The sequence below is a fragment of the Caretta caretta genome, chromosome 7 (assembly GCF_965140235.1).
Source record: "Caretta caretta isolate rCarCar2 chromosome 7, rCarCar1.hap1, whole genome shotgun sequence".
In the NCBI taxonomy this organism is placed as follows: Eukaryota; Metazoa; Chordata; order Testudines; family Cheloniidae; genus Caretta; species Caretta caretta.
The window spans coordinates 24228797-24245261 of record NC_134212.1 but is presented as its reverse complement, the minus strand read 5'-3'; the positions used below and the strand labels follow the sequence as shown (position 1 = coordinate 24245261).

Sequence of the window (16465 nt, the reverse complement as noted above, 5' to 3'; positions counted from 1 at the left end):
AGGAGCTAACTGTAGGCATAGAGGGAAGGACAGCGACTGCAGCTCTGCTGCCATGCGGGACCCCCTGGCCCCAGTCATCGGTGGTGGCCCAGCAGGCACAGTCCTGGGTTTGCTCTGTTCCCCTGGGCAGGAGCATAGACAGAAGAACTGCGAGGGGGAACCACCTGGTGAACAGAAGGAAACAAGGTGTTGAAGGGAAGCTGCTGGGGTTGGTGCAGTGAGCAGGTGAATGCAGACTGACAGAGAAGGGCCCTTTTCTGACTACACTGAGCATGAGTCACAGCCCCCTCTCCCTCCCCGATCTCAGCCAGCCGCATAGAACGCCTTAGCCCCCCGGCTCCCTGTGTGAGGGTCCTGCAGCCAAGGCTTATCCTTGGCTCTTCATGAGGGCTATGGGTAGCAGCTGAGCCAGACAGGGCTCCCGCTTTGTAATGGGGGTTCTCTGGATAATAGATGGTGCAGTGAGTGCGCTAGCCGTGTGTCTCTGGGAGCTCTGCATGGCTGCCCCGCCTGCCCCTAAGGCCTTTCCCAGCTCAGTTGTGGGGAACGAAGACTGGAGCCCAGGGGAAGTTGTTCCATGGAGGTGAGGCCTGAGCAGGGAGCATCGGGGGCTTTTCTTTCCACTTGATATTAGCAGGGAAAAGGGCACGATGAGTCCCTCCTCAGCCCCAGTCTGGCTACACCTGTGCTGCAGGCAGTACCCCTGGGCTAGTGGGAGGTACAGGACAAATGGCCTCAGGTCCCTCACAGCTCAGAGCTCCCATCTCAGCCACTGCCCAGCTGGCTCATCCCCTTCCCTGCTCTGCTCAGTGACACGCCAAGGGGGAGGGGGAGAGAGCACATGCCATGCTCAGCTCCTTGGGGCACAGCAGCTGGAGTCCAGCTCGCCCTCCTGCCCCCCATCCAGTAGAACTTTGACCAGAATTCCCTGAGCATGCTCCAGTCCCTGTCCAGCCCCATGTGCATGGGATAGGAGGGTCCGAATCAATGGAGCTGCATAGCAAGATTGGGGCTGGCATAGCCAGGGGGCATGCTATGGGTGTGGACGGAGGGGCACGGGCAGAGCTATGTGGGGTCCCAGAGCTAGAATAGCTGGGGGGAGGTTCTGGGGGTGTGAACAGAGGGGCACTGGCAGAGCTGTGTGGGGTCCCAGGGCTAAAATGGGGGTGGGGGTGGGGGCTGACCTAACCCAACCCAAGGGAGCTCCAAAGGCTGATGAAGGGAGGGTCTGATGCCAGCACCAGCTGCCCAGTAGTCACCCTGTTCCAAGTGTGTGGCTCTCGCTCCACGGGCCCATTGCTGAGTCCCTGTGGAGCAGGGAGGCATGCAAGCTGCCTGCAGGCAGATTCCTCGAGTTCCTCTCCCGGTGAGGTATCCGGGCCCCGGAGCGACTGCGCCTCGACTGACATGCCTGGCAGGAGGCAGGATGGTGGGGGGGTTTAAGGGGAGAGATGGGGCAGGTTGATGACGACGCATACCTTTGCCTTCGTGGCTTTGGCAGTTGGAGGAACGCTAGGGAGGGGGCAGGGGAAGGAGGAGCATGGTGAGTCATTCACACCTGGTGCCCTCCCTCTGCAGAAGGGAGCCATTGGGCCTGGAGGCCACATGCAGGATTCCTTTCCTGGCACCGCTGTGGTGGGGGTCATGAAGCATCTGATCTGGTGACTAGGAAAGCAGCATGGGCTGCCTGCTGCAGCCCCCCATCTCCTGTGGCCCTGATGGGGCGGGGACACTCAGCTCTCTGGGGTTTGCCCTGGGATCCTCACAGCTCAGAGCCACTGCTATCCCCCTTCTGACTTTCTGTTGCCAGCCACTGCTGCTAGCGGAGATGGCTCCCCAGTCTGTCCTAGCACTGCAGGACACTGGCCTAGAGGGGCTGCTGGGCTGCTCCCACACTGAAACTGGGATGCCACTGGCACAGAGGGGCTGCTGGGGCTGCTCTGGAAGATGTGGCCTGGCCTGGGGGCCTCCGTCCACTCTGCATGGGGTCTGAGTCAGTCGTGATGCAGCACCTGTGCAGGCCCATGCCCCTTCTCTTGTAGGCTGTGTGGCTTGTGCTGCGCTCTGCAGTGATGCCATCCAGATGCTGCGAGGCCTCTTCCCTCTCTACGAAGCCCCTGCTATGCGTGGGCACCTGGCCAAGCCTTGCCATGCCAGCTGGTTTCTTGGAGCCCGTGGTGGCTGACAGAGCCCGGGGTGACTCTCAGAGCAGCCAGGAGCAGCGCTTTCACAGCAGCAGGCCCTCAGCCAGGACTCCCTTCCACTGGGAGCTGGGATGCCCTTGGCTCCTGGCAGCTTCTGAGAAGAGCATGAGGCCCATCTCTTGGCACACACCTTCCCCCCACCGCGACGCCACAATTCCCAGCAGTGCTTCTCCTGAGCCTGGAGGATCTGTGTCCACAAGCAGGGCCGTGAGGACACGGATAAACGCCATGCTGTGGAGATGCGCACTGCTGCCAGGCACTGAACCCTTTACTGTGGCTGCCCCATGGACATCAGCAATGGGGGGGTGTGTCAAATTCTGAGCTGTTTCAGCCATCGCATCTAGGCAATCCCCCTCTCAAAGAATCTACCACTCCTGCTCTGGGCCTGGGGCCAGCCTCAGAGCTCTTGGCAGCTGCCTCTGCTCCTTGTTTAATGAAGCCCCTCTTCTAATTGGGACAGGCTCCCCTGCCTTCATTGGACAGGCTGCTGAGAAGGAGGCTGCTCCCATTTGGATGGCAGATGGGAGGAGGGCACAGGGATCACCCTGATTACAGAGCATGGTGCAGTGTGTGTGTTTGTGCAGTTAGCCACCTCAACACCCAGAGCCAGGCCCACCCAGAGCTTAGTCAACAAGGGAAGCTAAAGGCCACCAGCCCTGGAGCTACTGACCGTGTGGGGGAGGGGACTGAACACAGGTCTATATGCAAAGACGTGCTAATGAGGTGGCATGGGGTGCTCTTGGTGCTGTGCCTTTAAGAGGGAGCTGGGAGATGGCAGCCCCTCCCTGGCCTTTGAAACTGTGTGTCTGGAAAAGTGCTTCAGGAGCCCAGGGCAGGCTGCATCTCTGCGAGGGCAGAAGGCCCCAAGTGCGTAGCACTGATCCATTGACACAGCTTTGAAGGTGCTTTGACTGTGGGGTTCCATGGTGCTACTCAAGGTAATGGGCCTCCACCCCCTGCTGGAAGATGCATGTGGACCTGCTTATCGCTCTTGAAGGAGTGGAAGGGGGAGTTCCTGAGCCTGCAGGATCTGTGTCTCCAAGAGAGGAGGTGAGGACACAGGTATACCAAAGGCCTGGAGGAGGAGGAGGGAGGTGGCTTGGTACCTGCTGGGAAGGTGTGGCACCAATGAAGCTGTTTCTGAGATGCAGCCTGCCCTGAGCTGCTGTAGTGTGGGGAGAAGCCACTGGGTTCTTGCCCTGCTGGGGTGGGACCCACGATAGAGGAGACAAGCAGCTAAGCCAGAGAGAAGCCATGGGGTGGTAACAGGACTGGAAACATGACGCAGCATTTGGGGGTGCCCTTAAATGCACTGTGGGGGGAGGGGGATTGACTAGAGGGATACCCTTTGGGGTGGGGAGGGCAGAGGATCCCCAGAAGGAGCTGATGTTTGTCAGGTGATGAGAATGTTCCCAGTTATGCTAGAGAAGAGATCCAAGCCCTCCTGCCCCAGGGCACAGCCCAGCCACTAACTGCCTGGTGTTGGAAAGAGCCTTCCCTGTGGGCAGGGTATCCCAGAGCTGCCAGCTGTAGGGTTTTTGGAGCAGACAGTGCTGGCACTGTAGGAGGCGGGATACCTGCTCGCTGGCTCACTAGTCCAGCCCAGTAGGGAATTCCATAGCCCATCTCCTCTCAGTTTGGCTCCCTATGAGACTTAACACAAGCTCAACAGCCTGGAAAACTGAGCATGCCCTCTGGGGTCCCAAGGTCAGTGATGTTCCCCATAACAGCTCCACAATGCCCCTCATCATGGACTAATCTTGATAATTGGTCTCCCTCTGCACCTGGTCTTTCCGAAAGCTAAGATTCCAGGACTCGCATGTCTAGGGCTGGTTGCATAGTAACCCAGCACCATTCTCCATAGGAGTTGCCACGTGGGAACCATCTAGTCTAGCTTTCTCCATCCTGCCATACAGAACCAAGGGCAGCCTGTCTCTGATAGTGTTTAATTCTGTTTTGAAACGTACTCTGTGGTGTTCTGTAATATCCTGCAGCAGTGAGTTCCATGGGTTAACTGCAAGTTACATAAGAAGTTGTTCCTTTGATTAGGTGTGTGACCCTTTGTCCCAGTGTTGAGGGATGTGGGGAAGAGAGGCCCCTGGCTTCCTGGCCAGTGTGCACACTGCTGGGAACTGAGCAGCCTGGGAGCCCCAGCATCTCCTGTTTGTTTTCTTTCCGGTGGTCATTCTGGATAATCTAATTAAATGCTGGAGCCGTCCCGCCGGCTGTTTGTTTGTTGAAGACATTTCTCTGGTGGCTGAACCGATCTGAGTATGTGAGCGGGGCTGCAGCCGAGGCTCCCGGAACTCCCCAGACTCCCTTGACGGGATGGGAACAGCAAAGCCACTTGGGCCAATGCCAGGCAGCCCAGGATGGCTGATGTCTCTAGCTCCTGCTGAACTTTACCAGGCTTGCAAAGTCATGGCTGGGACCAGATCAGGAGGATGGGACTTACCCAGTCCAGCCCTTCTGTGGCTCCATTCCCCCTTGCAGCCTGGTTCAGCCCTGTCCAGACTGCCCTCTGGAGCATGCCAGGCTCAGGAGAGGGCTTTTAGCCATGCAGTACACTGGTGCCCGCGGAATGGGGGCAGTCAGGGGTTGGTCAAATGGTCCAATGAAAGTTCAATGGAGAATTAACCTTCCGTGCTGCTGGAGTGATCGAAGTAGCCTGTCCTATCTGGTGGGGTCCTGGGCCCTTTAATCGCCTTTGTGGAAACTCCCAAGGCAGAGGTGCTTTAAAAGGGACCCTGGGGATTGCTTTGAAACCAAGTGGGGTCTTTCTAGCCTTCTCATGAACTGGACACAGAGCTCCTGGAGGGCAGGGAATGGCCTCTCCTCAGGGTTCCTTGTAGCATAATGGGCTCCTAGTCTGGAGCCGGAGCCTCTAGGTGCTTCTACATAATGAATGGCAGCCCAGCGGTGTGGGCATGGAGCCATGTGCTGATCTCCAGTTGGTGCGGGCTGGGGGGGGTCTAATTCTCCATGTTAGTTGGTGTCTGGTAGGTGGGGAGGCAGAGTGCTAACTGACTTGGGGGCCCAGAGGCAGATGACTGGTAATTCTCTGCTTGTGAGGAGAGCAGGATGATACCTGATCACCTCATGCTGCAGTGAGGTGTTGGCCCCACCGCCCTCTGCTGGTTAACCTGCCTCAAACCTGCCTGTCAGTCCCCTCTCTTCCAGCTGACCTTCCCTTTAGTTCACCAGGCAGAAGCTGGGAGTGCTGGAGTCAAAAGGCAAAGTGCCTGGAGTGAGCCTGCTGCCCTAGAGAGCCAAGGGTGGGGGGAGCTAGCATTGCTTTATCGCAGGGACTGAGGTTGAATCATACCCTACAGCAATAGTTTTGAAAGGTGCCTTTTTCCTTATAGGACTGGTCATGTGGAACTGTAATGGACAGACAACCCAATGCAAAATCACCAGGGGTGCATGGTGAATTGGATTTAAAAGCAGATAATGCACATTCCCCAGACAGCTCTGAATCCCCTGCCTGACTCAGAGCATTAGCTGACCACACTGTCCCGTCTTCCTGTAGGAAAGGATAGTACATACAGTGGCGTTGTATGGATTCTTGCACCTTCCTCTGAAGCATCTGGTACTGGCTTTTGCTGGAGACAGGAAACTGGCCTAGATGGGCTAATCAGTCTGATCTACCATGACCAGGGCTACAGAACACTTGACGCTCCTAGTTGTGAGTCCCTGAAGTGCTTAAGTACTGCAGGGGTGGGAGCACTGTGGAAATACCTAGTGAAGTAGACCCTGGTCTGGATGGACTGTTGTTCTGACTGGGTAAGGGAGGGAAGGGGAGACAGGATTGTTCTGGTGGGGTAACTTGATTACATTTTATTTTAGCATTAGGCCAAGAGGCCCCAGGCTGGGTTAGCTCACAAGAGCCAGGGATTTACACCAGAAGCAGAACGGATCCAGTCTCTCTTGCTGGGATTTGGCTTAGAAAAGTTGCTGGCTGTCTCTCGCTGAGCGACTTCCCAGTGCCTGGATTGAAAATGCAGCTGGATAATGTTACGCCAATCCGTAAGATTTGTAACTAAAATGAGGAGAATCAATCTTCATGCTCTAATACATAAACTGCTCACAGCAAGGGTCAGGAAGACCCCCCTCCCCGCACATACACATCATGTACAGTATTACACAATGAGCCAGCTGCATAATGGGCAGGTTACACATTCCCCAAGAACATCAGCTACTGGCTTCTTCCAGGCAGGGCACAGAGCTGATGGAGTCAGTGGCCTCTGGTTTCTCAGTCTATTGTTTCAAGTGTGGCCAAATGGGCTGGCTCCTCTGGACAGACAGAACTACCCGATTATCCTTCGTGAGGTTATATGGCAGGGGTGGGCCCATGCCATGCCACACAGCCCTCCCACCCAACACCGGAACCCTGCCCCAATTTCCTATGGCCAGAGCCCCCCCAGACCTGCTATGCTCAGGGCCCCCCAAGGACTGTGCCACAATTGCACAGCACCCTGTTCATCACCCCTGCCCAGGGCCCCCCGCCCACAGCCTCCCCCACAGAACCCCCACTCCTTAGTGCCCCAACACACAGAGATCTTCCCCGCCCCCTCACAGCCCAGCACACACACACACACCTGGCCCTCCAGAGACCCACTCCCCCATGTCCTACTTCCCGGCCACACTCACCACCCCTGCTGGGAGGTGACTGTGTCTGCTGGGCTGAGCCAGCGGTGCAGCCAGGGCTGGTCCCGGGGTGGGGAATCACTCCGGCCCCTTGGGAGTGGTGTGATCAGCCAGGCCAGGACCTGCCCCAGCCAGGCTCCCTCAGGACCCACTTGTGTGAAGGGGCCCAGCCAAGCCCCCCACACTGTCCCCCCCCAAGACTGGCCAGGCTTCTACACCAGTCTCCAGGCGGTTCAGTTCTAGGGAGACAGGTGGGGCACCACAGGTGTTGGGAAGCAGAGACTGCCCGGAGCCAGAGGTGCACTGGGTCCAGCCAGGGGGCAGCGAGAAGCCAGCAGATAGGGCCAGGGGGTGGAGAGGAACCCTCCTGAGAGGAGCAATTATGTGTGTGCAGGGGAGCCAGCAGGCTGGCGGGATCTCAGGGCACAGTGCAAGCAGAGCAGGCCTGGGCCCCTTCTGAGCATGGCCTGGCTCCATGGAGCCACGGGCACCATTGCAAACCCGGCACTGTGGGGTGAAGTGGGATTTGAAAGCCCAAAGAACTCTCCCAACTGACTATCCTAGGTCCTTGCTCTGGGATGGGGAGGAGGGGCCAGCACTGCTTAAACACTGGAATAAATTGCCTATGGAGGTTGGGGATTTTTAAGAGCAGGTTAGACAAACACCTGTCAGGAATGGTCTAGATAATACTTAGTCCTGCCATGAATGCAGAGGACTGGACTAGGTGACCTCTCCAGTTCTATGATTCTCACCCCGTCCAGATTAGTGTGTGTGGGGAAACGACCAGTGCACCTTTGCCCTGACCTGGGGGACCCTCTAGTTAAAGCTGGCCCCAAATGCCAATATTTCATGGGAAATTTGAACCAAAAATAAATCTCCCTCCCCCCCCCCGAATTTCTAGTGAATTTTTCCAGTTTTTCAACAAAAACGGAACCCAAATGCCTACATTTTTTCAGTTGTCAAAAACCTTTCTGGGGAAAGATGCTGAGCGGTGAAAAACCCAACCCCCCAAGTGTTAACAGAACCTAGATAGTTTGACTATAAAAGCTGGGTGCTGATTTTTCATTAAGGAATCCGAAACATTTCCAGCCAAGGGAAAGTTCTCTGGGAAATGTTCATTTTGTCAACCAGCCTTTCCGGGGGCGGGTGTGCGTGTGTGTGTGGGGGGGTGCTGAGTCTATGTGTACCAGCCCTGCCTGTTGGGGTCCCGAGGTGGGTGCAGTCTCCTCAGCCCCCGACCCACAAGGAGCTGTGGGCTGATCTGGCCAAAGAAGGATCTGAGCAGAGACCCATCCTTGCTTCTTACGGCCCCTTCGGTCTCCACCAGTGTGGGCCAGGACCCAGCCTCCAGTGGCCACCATCTGCCCCATTCACCGCCCCGGCTCAGTTGCTCTGCTAGATCAAAGGCCATCGCTGTCCCTCAAAGGGGATGTCCCGTTTTCCTCGGCAGGGGAGGCCCGGTGTCCCGCTTGGAGCTGGAGGCTCCCGTCCCGGGTGTGGCCGGCTGAGCTCCACTCCCAGCGCCCTGACACGCGAGCAGGGGAGCAGCCCCTTGCACCTGGGAGGGCCGGGTGGCCATTGGCTGCCGCGGGAGCAGGGGCTGGGCCGGGGGTGCAGCCTGCAGCGCTTTGCCCAAAAGCTGGGGCCCCGGCTTACTGGTGGAGGGGCTCTGGGGGCACGGAGGAGAGAGGCAGGAGCCGGAAGGAGGCAGGGACCGGCCCCCCCTGGCAGCAGCTTCTCCGGGACTCTCTCCAGCCTCCCTCTCCACTGCTCGGGGAGCCTCGGGAGTTTCCTCCCCGATGCGTGGCGGGCAAGGAGCGCGGCGATCTCGCTGAGGGGCCGGAGCCGAGCGCCCGCCGGGTCCCAGCCCGGCTCCCAGGGGCGTGAGAGCCGGGATTTGCGGAGTATGCTGGCGGGCAGCAGGTAACGCCGCGCCGCTCCCTGGGGGAGCCCGCGCGCACCGGGGGCCGGGCAGGGGCAGCAGCTGCAGGGCTGCGACGGGAACCAGGTGGCTGGGCGCCCCCGGGGAATCCCAGGGCCTCTCTGTGCAGCCGGGCTTGTCTCTCGTGCGCCTCTGCCCGTGTCCCCCTCTGCCCCTCTCCAGGGCGGGGAACAGCCCCAGCAGGAGTCTCCCTAGCCCCAGAGCGCCCTGGACACACGGTTCCCTCTTCACCAGCGCTGGGAACTTTCCAGGGGAACCCCCTGGTCTGGTCCGTTCCATCCGCTGCGGCTTCCCCTTCGCTCCAGTTCCCCTCCCACGCGCTGCCCCTGCAGCCTCTGCCCATTTCCCCGCCCCGCGCGGTCTGGGAGCTCTTTGGATGCACCGTGGCTTTGCAGGCACCCAGCAGAAGGGTGGTCTTGGGTCCGAACAGAGTCCCCCCGACAGGGCCTCCCGGGCAGGAGACCAGTTCCGTGGGGAGATGGGGGGAGCTGCCCTGAGTGGGAAGCTTAGCCAGTGTGCACTGGTGCTGTGGTCCCCATCCTGTTGCAGCTCCCTGTATAAAGCTTGTCCCAGGGTATGTCAGGGGAACTGCTTACCTGGGCCTGGTGAGGGACAGGGGCCAAAAGATGGGGATGGGGAGACAGGAAGGGGCAATGCATCCTGGACAGCTGAGCTGACTCTCCACTCTGGAGCTGGCAGGGGTTTGGGGAAGGGACAGGTTACAGAGCTCCTTGGAGCATCTCTCTCAGGCTCTGGGTTTGCCTTGACTTTCACTGGGCCCTGGAACACGCGAGGGGAGAGGGACGTCAGCCGGGCAACCGTTAACAAACAGTTACAGGGAGGAAACAGGAGAGGTAAGATCCGAAGGGATCCCGCCCAAGTATTCACACTCATAGTAGTGCACACTACTGCACGCTCACGCCGCTGTGCGTGCTTGCACTCTCAACTATGCACAATCACATACTTGCATTGCAACCACAACCATCCACTCATCCTCTGAGGGTCAGAACAGCGCACGCTCATGCTGTCGCACACTCACAGCTGCACACTTGCACTCCTGGGTGTACACAGCCTGGTTGGAGAGAGCTGGGAATGGCCGCTGGGAAGTAGGAAGGCCTGAGGTTGGCAGGCCGGCGTGGGGTTGTTAGCTCGCTGCCTTGGTGTGAGCGTGTGCAGTGACACTTCTGCCGGGGGAACCTGCCCTGCCCATTCTCCTCTCCCCGGCGCTGGGGCACCCATGTCCTGATGAAACTTGACTTCTCTCCTTCCCAGGGGGACAGAGTTGTGCCATGCTGGAGAGGTGGCCCCTCCTCATTGGGGCTGGAATCAGGGGTGCTGGCTTTGCTGATTAAAAGCTCCAACAGGAGACTTGTGCCTCTACCCCTGCCTCCTGTCCTTTGCCCCTCACTTTCTCTGCCCTCTTCCCCTGCATTCCTCCCATCCACCCCCCACCTCCTGTTGGTGTCAATGGGAATCCTGGGGAGACAAATCACAGATGTGTAAGTGAGCCTGGACTCTCTCCTGTTTGGATTCATTGGGATTGTCTCAGCTCAGTGAGGAGGGGGCATCTGATCTGGCCTGGCTGTGTTGGGCAGGGTTTGTCGGTGCCCCAGAAGCTCTTACTTTCAGGTGTCTCTGGTTTGATCTACTTTGTTAGTCTCTAGACCCTGCTTAGTCTCATGGGGGAAAGCACCTGCTTGGTTTTGCCTAGGAGCGGAAGGGGTGTGGGGCTCCTGTGCAGCTGAAGCAAGAGGTGGAAAGTGATGGCTAGCATGTGTGGGCCCTCAGCCCTGGCTATGCCTCTGTCCCCATTGGAAAGCTGGACTCTGCATTGCTGAGGGTGCAATGATCCTCCTTAGCTGTCTCAGGGCTGCACTACTCCAGCTACATGTTAGAGGGAGGAGCAAGAGCCCCATTTGCATTGCATGAGAGCCCTCGATTCCCAGGCTTCTGCCAGTGCAGATTTGTAGAGAAGTTCCCATCACTCCTGGCCTGCAGCACTGACAGCTCTTCTGCCCCAGCTGTGGACTTTGGGGTATGATCTGGTGTTCATCAGCTGTGGGGGCAAGAGAAGCAGTGCCCCCCATCGTTAATTCATGTGAGCCTCTGCCAGCTGCAGAGTTTTGATGGGCCTGGATTCCAGGCATGTGTTCAGCCCATGTTGGAAGGGAGCCCCCTGGTCTGAGAGGAGTTTCCCCTCCTCTTTGGCTGGCTCTGCCAATACCTGTCCTCCCTGTTCTGGATGGCACCACATGTGCGGCACTCCAGGCTCCTCACCAAACCACTGCAACATGCAATAACGCAGCCCAGGTCCATCTGACTCATTCCCTGGGCCCTGCCAAGGCATCTCCCTTTTACAGCTCTATGCAGAACTGCCCAAGCTGCTCTAGAGGGAAGGATCCCAGAGCCCAGGGCTGCGATGCAGAGAACAAACGCCCCTCTGCCCCCTCGAGCAGATCCCTGTATGACATGGCTAAGGCCCACTGGCTTGGGGGTGGGGGGGCAGGGGGAAGGGAGTGTTGGGTAAAGCTTGCACTGCTGCTGGCTGCTCTGCGGGGAGGCAACACGGTCCCATGGGTAGAGCACGGGGCAGTGGGAAGACCTGGGTTCCATTCCCAGCACTGATGCTGACTCGCTGTGTGTCCTTCCCCTCTGCACAATGAAGATAAGAACGCTGCTGACCGTCCCCTTTGAGAGCTAGCAGTGGAAAAGTGCAGTGTGAGGCCCAAGTATCAGCCAGGCTGTCAGTCAGGCCTTTCGCCAGCTCTGAACTCAAGGCAAATGAGAGAAGCTAAGTGCGGGGGAGAGTTTCCTCCCCAAATGGGCTGGGCTCTTGCTGCCTTCCGCGGGCTCGTCCTCAGGCTGAACTCCTACCCGTTTCACCAACCGTGGGACAATTTAAACTGGGGAAGCTTTGGATGTGGCTTTCAATCTGTCTGTGTTTAAATCTGGCTCACATCAGTTAATAGCGGACCACTCCAATGGGAGTGTGTCCACATGGGGCTGCACCAGTTCATCTAGACCAGTGCAACATCCCCCATTAGTCAAACCAGTGCAACGCTGTGAGCAAAGCAAGCCTCAGTATCCCCTTTATGGGCATTAGTGGATGCCTGAAGCCCGAGGTGGGGTAGGGGAGAGGATTGGTACATGGTGGGGGATGGGTTTAGCTTGCAGTTACCCTCTGCCTTTAATGATGGTTACTGCAGCCTCTCTCTATTCTCCATCTTGGGGTGCAATGCTCGGGGAAATGGGAGCTCTTACAAACTGCCACCAAAATTCCAGGGAGCCCTTGGTGCCAGGTGTCATCCTTTCTCGCCCCTCCGTGAGTTCCCCCAGTCTCTGCGCTGCTGCCAATCTCTCTGCTCTGTTTCCGGGTTGCTGGGGTCCGGGCTGGGACACGGAAGAGCTCAAACAGAGAAATAAGTGAAAGGGACATAAAAACAAGCCAATTCTGTGGTAGTCTAGCTCTTTCCTATGTTGCCAGAGCAGTATGGGGAATGTTATACTGGACTGGGCCCAACAGCCTGTCATGTCTGGTGTCTGACTGCAGGAGGGATGGAGGGTCCGTCTAGACCATTACCTGCTCTTCTCTAGAGGCCAATGGGGGATGGTGCTTTTGATAGAAAAGAAATTGTCCCTCCCACACCCAGGCCTATGCATAAGTGCACAGCATTATCCTGGGGTAGAGGTTTCTTCACTCACCTACTCAAGCTGGTGATAACTCTATTTCCTGAAGCATCAGGATCAATGGCCCTTGGGGTAGTCTTTGTCCCAGCTGGTGTCACTGCAGATGCTGTTCTTCTTCAGATAAATGTCTAACCCTTCATGGAATCTTCCTAAACTACTTTCCTCTGTAATATCCTGCATCAGCAAGTCCCATAGATTAACAGTGGTTTTTTTTAGCAGTTAAATTTGTTGCCCTTCAGCTTGAGTGAATTAATGCACACTGGAGGGAATCATTTGAATGAATCACACCTGTTGCTGGGTTCTAAATGAACTGTGACAGCTCAGGGAAAAGTCATGTACGGCACTGTGGACAGCTCTGAGATATCTGACTATCAGAAAAAGCAAACCGAATGGCAAGGTGCATAAGGAGTGGGCTAGGAGACAATATTGAATAATAATAATGCTGCAAGGACTAGGATGCCTCCATGTAAATGAGTACTAACATGTCAACTGGAATGTGTTTTCGGTTCTGGCAACCTCAGAAAGGATCCAGCAATGGGGAGAGGCTGCCCACGGAGAGGTGACATGATGGGGACATTGTATTTCAGAGAACAGGGATGCTCTCCCCTGGTGTTTCGCAGCCTTCTGAGGTGGTGACCCCATACCCGAAATAACAACTGTTGGTGATCCCCTTCCATCACTTACATTGGCTACAGAAGTCAGAGTATCGAAGGTAGCAATGCTGAGCTGCCTCAGTATGTGCATGTGGTCAGAGGCTGCCAGAGAAAACTTGACCATGAAGGGTCTGGATGTGCCAGGCATGGGGGAGCTTCAGAATGTAATGAAATTGGCAGCGCTGTGTGACACTCCTGCCCCCATGGGTTGGAAAAACACTGCTCTAGACGTATGCAAAATAGTGACTGGTTTAGAGATGGCAGATTGGGTCGCCTATACACCCTGCCTCCTGGCACAAGAACATAGGGCTGGCCAAGGGAAACTGAACGCCAGCTCGTTTAGAACTTACCAAAGGAAACACTTTTCAACCCAGTGAATCTGGAGAACCTGCTGCCAGGAGGGGTAGTTGTGAACTCAGCACAATTCAAACTGAGTTTGAACTCAGACACAATTCAAACCCAGATTAGACCTTTATATCGACAATAAGAGTGTCCACGGTTACTCGGCATAAAAATGCCTGCTTCAGGCCCTGAACCAACCACCTGGGGTTAGTAGGCACTTCCCTTGGGGGAGGTTTTCATAAGTGTCCACTAGGGGGGTTTCTTGTATCTGGCCACTGATCAGAGACAGGCCACTGGCCTAATGTGGCAACCCCTGCTGTGGGGTAAGGTGTCTGGGAGGGTCCGGTGGGCTTTTTCCATGAAACTCAGCTGTGTCTCTGCCCCCATCCCATTGCTTTGCTGAGACATGAGCCCCCCATTGGTTTTCCTGTTCCCTGGTGGGCATCCACTCCTCCCACTTGTTATGTCTTGCAGGCTCCCATGATGAGAGGGTGGATCCTGCTCCTCGCTCTGCTCCTAGCTCCAGCACCAGTTACGGCACAAAAAAGAAACCAAGGTTGGTGCTGTCTGAGTTCTCCAAGGGGGTGGGGAGGGTGGGGGTACGTGAGGCAAGGGCTGGGGGCTGGGCCCATTTGTGGCACCATCACTGGGTTTGCTGGAAACAATGCGTGGCCCCAGAGAAGCTGGGGGCGGGAAGATGGGGGCATTTGGCCCACATAGTCAGCTGGGAGGGTGAATTCAGACTGGTCCCAGCTCCACCCCTCAAACCAGCCTGTGCCCTGTAGTCCGATACCAGGTGTCTCCTCCCAGCACAGATTCGCTGGCAGGCTGCCCAGGCAGATCTGAGCCGTCACCATGCTGAATTGTACTGGGTCTGGTGGGTGGGGTGTATGTGGGGGAGGGGATGGGACACAGACTTTGTTGAGTGGTTCATGGTTTCCCAAGTCCCCACATGCCGGACACAGGACTGGATGGGGCAGAGAAATGATCTAGAGTAGGGGATCTCTGCACCCCTGCTGCCTCGAGGCTGGCCTCTGTGTCTGTGGTTGGGATGTCTGCCTGGAGCATGGCATGCTGTTGCATAGTTAGGTGTCACAAATCTGCTGCTCTCTGCAGTTCTCCGGCTCATGCCTCTCTGGTATCCCTATTGGCCCACCACCCCACCCCACCATGCTTGCTGATGTGCAAGGTGAAGTGGGGCTTGTCCAGTGCTCAGCTCCTGGCCCCACCTGTGAGCTGTCAGGATCTTGCTTGCTCCCTACAGAAGGTCAGGTTGGAATCCCACTCTCAGCACCACCTGGGAGGTCCCCTCCTTGGAGGGGATAAGGGCTAGATCCCCAGACTGAGAGCCCCCGTCCCTGAAACGAGGACTGTTAGGGTTGCCAACCCTCCATCTCTTGGAGGCTATTGAAGCCAATCCGGGAGATTTTAGGCCGCTAAAAGTCTGGCGGCACAGCGGGGCTAAGGCAGGCTCCCTGCCTGCCCTTGTTCTGCGCAGCTCCCGGAGTGAACGGCATGTCCAGCTTCTAGGCACAGGGGCATCCAGGGGGTCTCTGCATGCTGCCTCCACTCTGAGTGCTGACTCTGCAGCTCTCATTGGCCAGGAACAGTGGCCAATGGGAGCTGTGGAGCCGGCACTTGGGGTGGGGGCAGTGCACAGAGTCGCCTGGCCACCCCTGAGCCTAGGAGCTGGACATGCCATCTGCTTCCCGGCAGCTGCCCAAGGTAAGCACTGCCCAGCCGGAGCCTACATCCTGCACCCCCTCCTGCATGCATCTCAACCCCCTGCCCCAGCCCTGAACCCCCTCCTACACCCAAACTCCCTCCCAGAGCCCACACCCCCTCCTGCACCCCAACCCTCTGCCTCAGGCTCAGCCCAGAGCCCCTTTCCACACTCTGAATCTCCTGGCCCAACCCGTCAGTCCAGAGCCTGCACCCATTCCTGCACTCCAACCCCCTGTCCCAGCCTGGTGACGGTGCGGGAGAGCGAGGGAGGGGGGATGGCGTGAGTAGGGGCGGGGCCTTGGAGAAGGGGTGGGGCAGCCGTGGGGCCTTGGGGCAGGGGTGGGGCAAGGGTGTTTGGGTTTGTGTGATTATTAGGCAGCTGGCAACCCTCAGAACTGCGAGTGGGGGAAGTGCAGCATCTCCCTTGCTGACTTGCTGCTGCCCCTGTGCTCCTGGGATAGGCCAGAGGGCTCCTTGCGGGTTTGTTCTGCTCCAGGGTGTAGACTGCGCTTCCCTGATGCTCAGCCTGGGAGTTGGTGTCTCTCCCTTCCTCCATAGGCTTGATGACTGCCCCCTCCCATGAGCTGGGGCATGGAGGGTGTCACGGAGTTCCTGGGCGATGCTCTGGAACTGCTCCCCATGAAGTCAGTCAGGACTCTGGGGTAGTCGCCTTTCTGTGAGCAGCCTGTCTTCAGGACACACAGCTCACACAGCTTCCACCTTCCTGGGTCTGACCTCGGAGCATTCAGCATCCTCTGCCTCTCCGTGCGCTTCCCACAGCGAGTCCGCTCAGGCGGTGCTCCTGGGGAAGCCAGAGGGTCCTGCACCCCAACTTCGCAGTCAGACGTGACTCTCAGCCAGCCAGTAAAACAGAAGGTTTATTAGACGACAGGAACATGGTCTAAAACAGAGCTTGCAGGTGCAGAGAACGGGACCCCTCAGCTGGGTCCATTCTGGGGGGCAGTGAGCCAGACAACCACGTCTGCACTTCACTCCATGTCCCAGCCAGCCCCAAACTGAAAAACCCCTCCAGCCCCTCCTCCTCTGGGCTTTGTTCCTTTCCCGGGCCAGGAGGTCACTTGATTCCTTTGTTCTCCAACCCTTCAGCTCTCACCTTGCAGGGGGGGAAGGGCCCAGGCCATCAGTTGCCAGGAAACAGGGTGTCGGCCATTCTCTGTGTCCAGACTCCTGCACACACATGCCCTCTAGGGCACTGCAATGATCATACACCCTTACCCCACCACCTAGATACTTAAGAACTGCCT

General features: G+C 57.4%; 1 protein-coding gene across 5 annotated transcripts in view; it reads left to right on the top strand.

The window, feature by feature from the left end:
• Positions 1–16465, top strand: part of COL7A1 (collagen type VII alpha 1 chain) — a 132839-nt gene that overhangs the window by 9857 nt on the left and 106517 nt on the right. For 3 of the 5 annotated variants that reach the window (XM_048857965.2, XM_048857964.2, XM_048857967.2), the window contains exons 1-2: positions 3032–3254; positions 13950–14031. In XM_048857965.2, the coding sequence (XP_048713922.2) occupies positions 3171–3254; positions 13950–14031 (166 nt within the window). In that variant the 5' untranslated portion in view covers positions 3032–3170. Of the gene's footprint in view, positions 1–3031; positions 3255–8517; positions 8775–13949; positions 14032–16465 lie in introns of those variants that run through there. The other 2 variants (XM_048857966.2, XM_075130311.1) reach the window with 2 other exon arrangements.